The sequence below is a fragment of the Anser cygnoides genome, chromosome 5 (genome assembly GCF_040182565.1).
Source record: "Anser cygnoides isolate HZ-2024a breed goose chromosome 5, Taihu_goose_T2T_genome, whole genome shotgun sequence".
Classification (NCBI taxonomy): Eukaryota; Metazoa; Chordata; class Aves; order Anseriformes; family Anatidae; genus Anser; species Anser cygnoides.
The window spans coordinates 7,841,951-7,854,425 of record NC_089877.1 but is presented as its reverse complement, the minus strand read 5'-3'; the positions used below and the strand labels follow the sequence as shown (position 1 = coordinate 7,854,425).

Sequence of the window (12,475 nt, the reverse complement as noted above, 5' to 3'; positions counted from 1 at the left end):
GAAAGAAAGAAAGAAAGAAAGAAAGAAAGAAAGAAAGAAAGAAAGAAAGAAAGAAAAAGAAAGAAAGAAAGAAAGAAAGAAAGAAAGAAAGAAAGAAAGAAAGAAAGAAAGAAAGAAAGAAAGAAAGAAAGAAAGAAAGAAAGAAAGAAAGAAAGAAAGAAAGAAAGAAAAAGAAAGAAAGAAAGAAAGAAAGAAAGAAAGAAAGAAAGAAAGAAAGAAAGAAAGAAAGAAAGAAAGAAAGAAAGAAAGAAAGAAAGAAAGAAAGAAAGAAAGAAAGAAAGAAAGAAAGAAAGAAAGAAAGAAAAAGAAAGAAAAGTAAATTTGTCCTAATGAAATTAATACTTGGGACATACATGTAAGTTTGGCTGCACATCTGAAAAATCAATTCACATCCTTAATTAACTTAGCAATGTGATTGATAGAGCAATGTTTCAGAGTTCAAACCCACGTTAATGTAATAACAAAGCATTAACTCCACACAAGAAACTAAGATTAATTAATGCTATGGAGGAAATGAGTATCTCCTTGTAGTAAGATAGCAGTAATATTTATCCTCGTACAGTTACACTGAGCAGCACCAAATACAATATCATATGCAATAAACAATCATCATAATGTTTAGCTATATTAAATGTTCACAGAGCTCAGCTGGAAATAAAGGTATATATAATTTTGGCAGTGCCTAATTACATTCTGTATCTTTAAAACACTCTTCAGCCAGCACTTGTTTCAGATTCTGTGACTGGTACAGATTCTAAGTAAAGGAAAGTAGAGAAATGAAACCAAGTGTGGCTGAAAAAGTTCTCAGGCGATAGTTAAGTCGGGCACGTACTTCTACCTGCCTGGATTTAGCACTGGGACATGATGGAAAACTTCAAGGATAAATTAACCATCTTGTGTGTTTTGGTTTTTTTGAGCAGAAAGGCTGGAGGCCCAGTCTTTCACAGACATAACATTTCTGCAGCCCTTCCTGCACAAGGAGGCTTCAAACTCTGATTTCAATTGCTCTCTCATGTAAGCCAAAACCATGCTCTCAAAGACACCTTTTTCAGAATCCCCGAAGTGCTCAATTCCCACCCAATAACAGACTGCAGTACGCAGGAGGGGAACTTTTAGTCGCTGCTTGGTCAAGGTTAACAGGTGCCACAGCCAACAGTGTGCAGAGGTAGCCGAGCCCCTCAGGACTGCGCTCGTTTGGGCTTTACTCAGTGCAGTGTTACCACTGGTGGTTAGTTAGGTGGTGTTGAGAGCTGAGCCACGTACACCTGCTCAGGTTGGAATGTTTTAATTTTTATACACTGTGGCAATTTCTCCCTTACTATCACACCCTATGTTCTTTGTCAAATCACAGCTGAAGGGCCTCGCAGTCAAGGAACGCAGCCTGAATTCTTCTGACAACCAGGTTGGATTAGGGTGATTCACTTCATGAATCAGACAGAACATACCCTACATTAGCCATTGCTTTTCCATGCTACTCAGATGCATAATTTTGTAAATAACCCTAAAATCCTACCCTCGTGGGTCACAGTCTTTTCATTTTGCCCTTGCCTGTGGCTGATTAACGCAAATTAAATTTCATGCCAGTCAGCTCAAGCAATCTGCACAGTGTACAGAAATGCAGCATTTCCACTAGAAGGCAAAATTGTTCTCAACAGTTACTGATGCTTTCACAAAAAGGTCAGAATTTTAAATGCACTGGTATCCAAGAGAAAAATTTAAAAATTGAATCATAGTAATCTTAGATTTTAAAAGACAATTGAAAAATCTAGCTGGGTTACTTTTGATTTTTTTCCAAGTGTAGTATAAGTCTGAATAAAAACATTTAAAACGTACAACAACAACCCTGCCTTTTAAAGATTGATCTCTGTAAAAAGAGCCAGGAATGTACTTAGCTATTTCCAGAAAATGGCCAAGTTAAACAACACACAATGACAAAATTTCCCCTGACTAAAAAAATGTAATACATTTCATGACTATTCACTACATTGCTCCTAAAATGAGTTCACATTTTGAGCCAGTATTTCAGTTAAGTCTCATAGTTAGCTCAGCCCTGTCTTCTTACATTAAATACTAATTCCAGGCAGAGAGAGGAAGTTTAAAAACAAACAAACAAAACCCAAACAAACAAACAAAAAAGCAGCCTCAGGAGACACACTGGAATGCAGCTGAACTATATGCTATACAGAACACAATCCCAGTACATAGGCCTTACTGAAGTCTTGATATCAATGTGCCAGAGCATCCTCTGCATATTCCTTTGAAATAACTGAAATACTACATTTGGAATAACCAGTGTTTTCTGAACCTAATCCGGCAATTTTTAGTCAGGTAGACGTTCTTTTCCTATGAACTTCAGGAACATGGGAGTTTTTCCTGTTTTCTAAGTAAGAATTTAAGACTGCAAATTCAGCAGAGGTTGATTCTAGAGTATTGCATTATACTGCATTTATTAACAAGGGAGATTAATGTTTTAACTGGCTGGACTCAAAATTCATAGTTAATTGGGAAATTCAATCTTTAGTGTTTTTTGTTTCCCTACAGAACCCAGTTCCAATAAATACTCTGTTGCCATTAGAAATTACATTGCATAAGTCTCTATTAAACAAAACATTTCAAGATGTAAACACTTACAAAGAACAGTGTACTTTTTGCTGAGGCTGTCCCCCCAGAATTGGGTTTGGTCAGTCCAATTTTTTTAATATGATTTTGGGTATCTAGCCTGTACAAAGGTTTTTGTAATGTAATTACTTGAAACAAAATAACACTAACAAATCAAATAGGTGAACTACAGAGAGTCTTCAGCAAGAAAAAAAAAATCACTTTCTCTTTTTTAGTTGACATTCTTTCATGAGGAATTTTAGCTCTCTCTGAAATGCTGAAGAAAATATTTGTTCTCTAAGCAAATATACCCTATCTGTATATGAGGTTTTAAAAGTTGCCGCTTTAAATCAAATATCACTGAATAGCTAAATAACATTATCAAGGTATCAGGTGCTTCATGTTTGTCAGTGTAGCTATGAAATATTCTCCTGCTAGCTGATCACCTTTAATTTAGCCTAGGCTTATACTAAAATGTATGGTTGGACGATCAGAGATTTACATGACGGAAGCCTGGGGGCTTCAGACCAGCGTCTCCACATGCGCAGCCACTAAGCATGAAAGCCAAAGAGCGGGAGGGCAGGATGAGCAGCCCGTTAGCTCCCACAGGGTGCAAGTCCAGGACTCTCCAATATGGATCTGAAGTACAGCGGTAAAGGCCTGAAGTGAAAAAATGCACAGCTACTGCCTAGTCTCTGTGTTGGGCTCTACCATGTGGGGCCAGGAGTATTTCCTCTTCAGGGCATGGGTTAATTTTTTGCCTCTAGTATACATAGTGATTTGTAAAATATACAATGGGAATGTCTTTGGCGTTTGATTCAGCTTCAGAAAAAAAGTGAGCTTCTGAAAGGCTGAACTGCTAGGCCTGTGTGAGCTGGGTGAGAACTCAAGGGTTAACAAAACCAATCGTGAGCAGCAATCAAGAGGCAGAGAGTAGCAAACATACTGGACACAAACAGGTGATAAAAGCCGATAAGAGAGATGACAAAATTAAGAAAATAAAGAACACTGTTATAAAGATTTATAGATCAGCTAAAGCAGAGCAAAATAAATGATAACAAATACTGATAAAAAAGAAATGGGGCATCGGCCATATAAACACACAGGAAACTTCAATGCTTCTGTATAGTACTATGACACTGCTTTGTTTACACCAGCATTGACCTTTTGCTCCCAAAGAAGTTTATTAACCATCTTGGTCTTTCTTTGTGTTGCTTTACTCATCAAGAGAAAGTTGTACAGGGTTGATTCTGATGAATGGCTTTTTCAGAAAGTCAAGTTATCCTTGACTAGATGCAGATGGCCTAGTAAAAAATGAATGCTGCCAGCAGACATTGTCTTTATCAGTAGTAAAAGTTCAGCAGGGACTAGACTTCCTCATCTCTGGCCAGAGAAACCCAGCCTTCTGTTTCAGCACCATATCACATATTGTCCTAATGAATTCTTGTAACACACTGCAGCCCAGATAAATATGCTTATATTAATGTTTTTTGGCAGTCTGGGGCATGGTACAGAATTGACACAAGTGTTTGGATTCTGCCTGAAGCAGACACCAGGAATTTACACAGCTAAGAAATATTGGACTGTCGTTAGGTTGTTTGTCCTGCGTGATGACCTTCAGTATTGCAAACTGCAGTTCATCCTCCATAGACTGCCTTCATAAAGGGGAAGCCTGCAGCAAGCCATGCTGAAGCCCTGCAGCTCCGAGCAGGCGGAGGAAGCAGCTCAGTCGCTAGAAAGTTTCATTCATTCCACAGCAGTGCAAGCACTAATTTGAGATCCATATTTCAAGCAGTCCAGTGGGCTTTCACCAGGGCAATATCTGTGGCAGGCAATTCAAATCCTGCTGCCTTGTGGTCTTTCCTTTCTTTGATTCTCTGTTAATTCTTCCTTCCAATAACAGAAAGAAACACACATCTTCACACTTCTGAGGTAATGAGCAGTGAGTGATTTACAGTGAACACCTCTTCAGAGCATGAAGCCTCATTCTGGGTAACCTCAAGGACAGTAGGATCTTGGCCTTTGAAGAAGACCCCAGGCAATACCAGAGGCAAACAGCAACCAGATTTTAAAAACTCAGTGATTCTCGATAGCTACCCCGGTCCACTTGGATACATGCTGTAATAATAACATATGTAGGCTGCTGCAATACATTTTGAGTTGTATGACATGATATTCTGCAGCTCTGAGTGCTGCTTTGCAAGCATGGTAACTTTCTGTTGCAACTTAGGAAATTCCTGCAGCTGCAGCGGGTGGCTTGGCCATCCTGCGTTCCCAGAAATGTAGCTGTCGTACAAGCAAGCAAACCTTCTAGGACAAGCCACCTAGTGTCTGAAAGTGAAAAAGCTTTCTAGTCTATAGTTCTTTGTTGAGCTGACTTTCTTAGCACACAGTAGATAAAAACCTCTTTATTTGCCTTTACAATGTACCTTTGCTGTGTCGCTAGGCCCATAACTTAACATAAAAACCTCAGTGATATGGTTAAAAATGTCAGAGACCTTCCCAAGAAGGAACATTAAGCAGATGTGATTATTGTACTAGTAGAGCGCATGCACAAGGACACACAACTCTCGGGCAGGATTTTTTCTGGGCAATGAAGTTACATTTTTTTTCAGTTATGTTTTTCAACATTTCATTCAAATAAATGGGAGTTCTGGGGCATGACTCAGATGTGAATGAGCCATAAAAAGAAACGGCCTGAAAATAAATACGTATATTTCTCTCCTGCACCACCATACTAAAGGCGTACCCTGTGTGGTTTTTTAAATCCTCTTGCACCAAAAGGGCTTTTTTGATGCTGGGGAAAGGCACCTAGTTTTATATTAGATGTATCTAGCCATTCAAGCCAGGATGATCTGACAGGGCTTGCCATTACTGCTCAGCTTATTTTTGCAGCTTAAGATCTTGTCTCTGCAAGAGTTCCTCAGAACATAAGTACCCTGTTTCACATAAAAAAACAGTGATGCTATTAAATTATATTTACACCTGTGGTATATGCATTTAGTCATCAGGATTAAAAAAAAGCCCTGCCTTGGCCTGTACTTTCTCATTCAAGATTTTCAGTGCCTTTAAACACTTGAATTTTAACACCTTACCTATGGTTTGCAGCCTCTTTGGGGCAGCGTCTTCCTGTGTTCCTACAGTTGCCAGCCCACGACCTGCCCGTGTTACATGTGGCTTCTAGAAGAATGCCACCTTTCAGATCATCCTCAATGGTCAGAGCTCTTTGAGGTCTCAAAGCTGGCATGTCTGGTTGGATTTCAATCTATATGGAAAACCACACTTCCTTTACTGGATGCTCTGACTTATTTCCATTGGCCATGATGGTCTTGGTCACCTCACCACCATTATTTAAGAACCTCACTGTGCTGGTAGAGCCAAATGTGTTTATCAGTGCACAGATGGTTTGAGTTGGAAGGGACTAAAGATCACCCAGTTGATGGCCAAACTGAGCACATAAAACCAGGTTTCATCATGCTGCTATTTGAAGCCACGGAAGTTCTGCCAGTATTTTTTATGGGAATCAACGCAGGCTGTGCTGACAACATCAAAGTATGCAAAGCTTAGTACAAGCAGAGAAGAACATAATCTCTGTGTATTTTGTCTTTGCCTCATTTAAATCATATTCTAGCCAACCCTGTTCTTTCCTATATTACAAATAGTCTCTCATGAAAAACGGAAAAAAAAAAAGTTTTTGGTTTTTTGATGTCTGCGTGCTCTATGCTGGTAACTTGCTAGAAGACAAGCTGTTTGGGTAGAAGTTCTTCAAAAATCTGCTTTTCAGCCAGTGTGTCAGGGCACCTCACCAGTGAAACCAAGGGCAGCAGTTAGAACCAGTGCACCTGAGAGCTCACCCATTTCTACCTGCCAGGCTCATCTTCCTTTCAGGAAGATGTTCTGACAGTTTCCTGTCTGTTCAGAAACTGTTCCGACAGTTTCCCTTTGTCCCACACAGGACCCTGCTGACAGCCCTGGAAAGTCTCCCCAGAATGCCAGTAGCCACTCGGCTCCTCTGCTGAGCACCGGGGGCTCAGAGCTCTCTGAGGCTATTGGCCCACCGTGCCTGTCCTCCGAGTTTATCTCAGCTCTACCCCCGGTTTTGTCACTGTATCCTTCAATCCCCTCTCTCCCCATAAAAGTGTCTAGCTGTCTCTTAAACTCACTTTACCATTTGCTTCTTTGACCTCACTTGGCAACTTATCCTTGTGTTTATTATTTGAGGTGGAATAGTTCTGGCTACATTCCTGGTTTTACTCTTAATTGTCTAATTTTTAGAATGGTGTCAGTGGGGGTGGGATTTGGGTTTGGGTTTTTTTGTTTTTGTTTTTTTTTAAACTCATTGCTCTTGTGACCAGGTCTTCATTTTCACTAGGCTCCTTCGTGTCATCAGGACTTCCAATAGCTAAAAGGATCCTCATGAATCTTTTATTGGATCTTCCCAAATATTGCAGCTGGCCTTTCTCATCCACTACTGCCATTCTGAACTGCATACACTGCCTTTAATTACTTTTTTGTTAATTAGGGGAGGGGGGCATTTTCCTGAAGTGAGGAGGAATTCTCCAGCTCAAAAGCCGAGTGATTCTCCCTGCCACTACATTCCCCAAGGGGAAGGTACCAACAGGGCTCAAGCAGGACCAAGCAGCACAACCTTTGCACATCCTCTGGCAGCACACCTCTGCCACGTGGTTGCCTTCATGTACCCTCCTCATGCCAGATACTGGCAGCTCCGAGGTGCGGAGCTGCGCACATCTCCGGGCCCCTTGGTCCATCCCAAAGCCTTGTCGCACTTTTGGACATGGTGCAGGGAGCAGCGTGCTTACCATACTGGATTTGCTGTCAGGTCACACTGGTGATTGGAAAACACTGTGCATGATAGGGTTTTCTCAGTGCCTGTTTGGAGAAGGGGAAGGAGGAAGAAACACTCATTTAAAGCACCCACCTTCATCTTCAGGACCTGTTCTCAGTTGCTCTAAGGTTGGTTGCTGGGGCAGTGAAATGAATCCTACTGACATCCTGAAACAGATAGGTCTGGTTGGAATGGCATCTAAAATGAACGAGTTGCCTAACCCACCACGGAGAGAGAAACAAAGAGCTACTTCTCTGCTAGTCCCCCATTTCCCTTACAGGAATGTCCGGAGGATAGGACTGCCTTCTTGTCGGTTGCCTAATTGCAGCCAGATAATGCCTCTGTACCTCCTGCTTGGCCAACACAGTCTGTGCCCTAAAGAATCTGATGTGCACCAGAAGTACGGCCATGTGGCTACAGTTTACGCACGTTAGGTCTCAGGTGTTTATCAAGCAGAAGGGACACTTGGCTGGATTCACCTACCTTGAAAAAAAATCAGTGCAAGGGAATCCTTGAATCTCAGCTGACAACATCAGAGAGAAAAGAGATAATGTTCCCTTTCCTACCCAACACATACTGTACATCATGAAGTGACAAGAAAAAGTACACGTGTTACCTATGCCACTAACATTCTGTATTCTGGGGGTGAGGGAAGCTACAGAACAGGAAAAGTATGTCAGTCACAGTAAGACATTAACCATCAGCCAAAATAGCATCAGTCACTATTTGCAGTTTAAGAACACAGGCCAGAGGCATAAAAGATTTTTTTAATTAATTGTGGAATTGAAAATTTTCCAGAGAGTTAAGGATACTTGTAAGACATAATGAAGTGCAGCCCCCTTGTCTTTCATACGGAGGTCAAGCTCACAGAAACCTGGCCTGCTGAGCAGTTTCTTCTTGCTGCAAAATGAGGAATTGCATGCTGCAAAAACCAGCATCTGGGGGCTGCTTCTGAGAAATTCATGTAGTACAGCACTTCAATAAAAGTGGCTTACCTTGCTGATAGAATCTTGGAAACAGGGAAATGAGAGGGAGAGACATAAAATGCCTCTCACAACAAAGACTGTAAAATGACTAGGAATAACAATAAAAAAATCACGTAAACATTTACCTTTGTCTTCACTGTACTTGGAGTGTTGGAGGACATAATGAGCATCAAACAGTAGAGTAGCAGTAAGTACTTTCATTGAAAAAGGGGCGACAGCAAAAACCAGAGGACATACTCCATCACTCATCACCCCATACTTCATTTTTGTAGCCATCTACCGTTATTATTTGGCATGCTATTCACCAAGCAGCAAAACTATGGATGTACTTATTCACAGGTCATTGGAAGTCTGGCCTGTGCTGCAGTGGAGTTTTGGTTATATTTCACAAAAGATAGTTTTATTTATGTTTGACTAATGCAGGCACAACTGGAGGTTGATTTTTCTTTTTTTGGCTTTTAGTATAAACATTTCTGACAGCTCTCTATTTTGGGTGCAGGCTGAAAAACATTGTTTTGTAGTTGCAGAACATTGCTGGGTAAATCAGAAGACATTGTTTTTACGACTGAACTTTTCTCTCAAGAAAGCAGGAGGAGTTGCTTTATTTTTTAATTCTGAGCAGTTTTATATACACCATTCACTCCAAATATTTGATGTTTGCCACGCTTGTTATGAGTTTCTCCAGAGAGATGCTGTCTTTTGGCAGCAAAAGATAAAGTTGACTGATACAAATGAGTCACAGTACCCCAACAGTAATTAACAGTGATGCAATACCCAAGCGAAAAAGAGGACTTGAAGAATTAACTGTTGAGTTTTCTTGACGATGCAGCTGCACTTTAAGAGAGAAAGCTCAACCCATCATAGAACTCCATTGTGTACATTAGAGAAAAAAGCTTGGCAAGATACATTAAAGATTTTTGCTAAAGAGATACAAATATTTTGCAAGGTCAAAGGGCACTCAGGCAGGCTGTACTTACTTCCAAAGAAAAGCAGGCAGTATGACAAAGAAACAATAATTTTTTTTTATCTTCATTTTCACACTTCATCATCTACGAAAGACTGTCTTTTTCAACCTGCTGAACTGATTTAAGCCACCTCAACTCTAAGTTAACTTTTACTTAAAAGTCACCGTATGACATCGTAATCTAAGAAGTTATCTGTGCTTATGGTTTCAGCACAGTTCTACAGAAGGCCAATACTTCTATTTATAAACTGGATTGTACTATGCTATAAAGTCTTTATACAAATCTTATAGATCTAAAGAAAAGGAATATTTTTGTAAGAAGACGAACGATTGAAGCAACTGTGTTATAGCACAATATGAAACTTGACACTGTTTTCTGCTGCCAGTATGATTCCCAAGTGAGATGGATAAATTGTGGTCAAGACCTGGACAGGTTAACTAGTGGTCATCAGTGCTGGTGGTACCTTTATATACAAAAAAAAAAATGGATACTATTGGACAGGGCATTTGAAATTTAATACCAGACATGAAACAAGACATCTGCTGGACTCTCATTTGTTTCTCTTTGAATGGGCTTTAATTGAAAGCTCAGTGAAAAATGCAGGTTACATTCTTAGTGTTATCAATAGTTTGTAACAGCAACAACATCAGAACAGTGATGCATCTAATATTTATACACTTTCTAATTTTAGATGTCTAAGAGCAATACATTATCAGATATATATATACACACAATTTCAAGCAATTAAAAGTAAATAATAAACCCCTCCTCCCAAAACCCTGAAACAATATATTTCCTTACGCTAATAATGTCTTTTTCACATATACTTGACAAAGAGTCTTTTTAAGTTACTTATCTTAAGAGTAATCTGTTAATGGAGATCCTGGACCAGCCCCATTAAAAGTTCAGTTTTAAGTTTATACAGCTTGCTAGCCACATAACCAGTGTGGCTTTACATTGTAAACAAATCCCAAATGTCTACAATGATTGGAATCACTTTTGTGTAAAGGAGATCTATGCATCGCATGATGGAATAAATTTAAACCAATACATTAAAAGGGGGGGGGGGGGGGGGGCGTGGAGGGAAACAGAGTTATTTGACAAACGAAACAGTTTGGAGGGATCAATTATGTGATTATTTAAAAAACAAGTTAACTTAATGGTAAGATTCTTATTTTCTGTACAGAGGTTCTGGTTCATCTAGCTTTAGCTGCTATAGAAATAATTTCTTTAAAAAAAGGTTTGATTTGTGAAATTCAGAAGCATTGCTTCCAACTTTAAAAGCTTGCCCTTTGGCAGTACGAGTACAAAGCTTACCGAAAGTATCTCAGTTGATTGTTCTGTCTCATCTGGTGAGGATAACTGTACTAGCATTTGGAAACTTCAGGATATGCACAAAAGTAGTAAGCATAAAGCTTACCTGCAACAGGGACTGATCACCCTGCCTGCTGCTGGACTTAAAAAGGTAGAATAAAATGTACCTAGAAAAGTTCAAGCGAAAATAAAAACAGAAAACTGGAAACACCCATGGAAGGTAAGCATAGGTTAGAGTAATCTTGAAACTGCGGCAATCTTGCTCACTTTTTAGCAAAATTACAAATAAAAATCTTCTGAACTTTTTGGATAAGAAATTTTGTAAGTCCAAATGGAAGACAAAGCTGAGCAGAATCCTACGGTTTAGTTAACTTGTGTCAAATGGGATGCGAAGACAGCTGCAGCTTTCTGACAGAGGTGATCGAAGATGGCTGATAAAGTTTGCAGTAGCTCATAGTGTCCCATCTGGTTTATTCACTTGTTTGAACTGTCTAAAGGGCCAACTGCAGTTTAGTCATGTTCCTCTGGTGCATGTTGTGATGACGAACTAATTCATCAGACCTGGCAAATTTTTTTTGACAGCTGGGCCACCGGCAACTGAAAGGCTTTTCACCTGTTAACGAAACACCCTGTTATTAACTGGGTATACAGCTTGCTTGGGACACTGATATTTCTTTTCTTTCTGTGGGGCTGTGAGGAGCTAGGCAGATCTCCTGGCAGGAGGAGAGGCATCCTGGGCCATGCTGAGAGGATGTGGGAGTGCCCTCAATTACTGCTCACATCAGCACTCAGTGCTTTCTTACATCTCCCCCAGCTGATGTTTACCAACAGCCTTTCCACGTGATGTAGAGCATTTTGCAGTGGATCGTTCCTGAAGACAGGACTTTACTGAACACCCCATTGCCATGTTTATGCTACTCTCAGTTCTTGGACGAATTGGTTTAGAATTCACTCTGGCATTCACACAAGCTTCAATTGCACCTCTGACTGTGGTGCAGACGTACTGTTAGTCACTGTGAGAATTGTCAGTGACTGCTTAGAGCTTGACCTCAAGTCAGGGAGAGTTTTTCCTGCAAGTTCAATGAGTTTTGCCCAGAGTTCCTTGAAACTGGTGAGTGTAAAGGAATATGGCAGAAGCAACAGCAGTCAACATGAAGTTTGCCAAGCCAGACTGAAAGTTTCCCACTACCGTCTAAATAAAGTAGATTCACATCTATGGGATGTTTTAAAGGCCCCAATATTCAGTATTTTTCTAACATTCTCACAGGTATAATAATAATTCACTAAAAATGACCCCAAACAAAGCAGATACAATTTTAACAATAAATGCCATCACCTCTTTACAGTTTAATCTGGTCTGTCTATTTTCTACAATATTTAAGAGGAATTTCAGGCTGTGTGTCTGATGCCGCAGGAATGCTGATGGAATGCTTTCATTAGCTCAGAGCAGTGCCCACTGACTCGTGTTTCTTTTAGACTTGCATTTTCTTCCCCTCCACTGCCCCAGATAGATGCAGTATTTTACAGTAGGTTCAGCTCTGGGCTCTTCCATGCTGTCTATACACCTCGTACTCTCCAACTCAATACACACTGGGGTGGTACGAGGTCACCCAACCATCTTCTTTTCTTCTTTGCCTCACACTTTGTACATTTCACAAACATCCAAATTCAGGCAAAAGCAAATCTGGCATTGGCATAAATGCTGTGTATTTCTGTTTGCAAAATCCCACGCAATAAACAGATTATATAAAGCAGGGAAATTGACT

The 12,475-nt window shown here is 40.1% G+C and overlaps 1 protein-coding gene across 16 annotated transcripts in view; it reads right to left on the bottom strand.

The window, feature by feature from the left end:
- The window catches only part of WT1 (WT1 transcription factor), a 105,139-nt gene that overhangs the window by 5,457 nt on the left and 87,207 nt on the right, over positions 1-12,475 (bottom strand). For 10 of the 16 annotated variants that reach the window (XM_048046719.2, XM_048046718.2, XM_048046720.2 and 7 more), the window contains one exon: positions 9,949-11,322. The exons of 1 other annotated variant lie outside the window; for it this stretch is intronic. In XM_048046719.2, the coding sequence (XP_047902676.1) occupies positions 11,201-11,322 (122 nt within the window). In that variant the 3' untranslated portion in view covers positions 9,949-11,200. Of the gene's footprint in view, positions 1-7,418; positions 7,489-7,537; positions 9,859-9,948; positions 11,323-12,475 lie in introns of those variants that run through there. 5 more of the 16 variants (XM_066997550.1, XM_066997551.1, XM_066997547.1 and 2 more) reach the window with 2 other exon arrangements.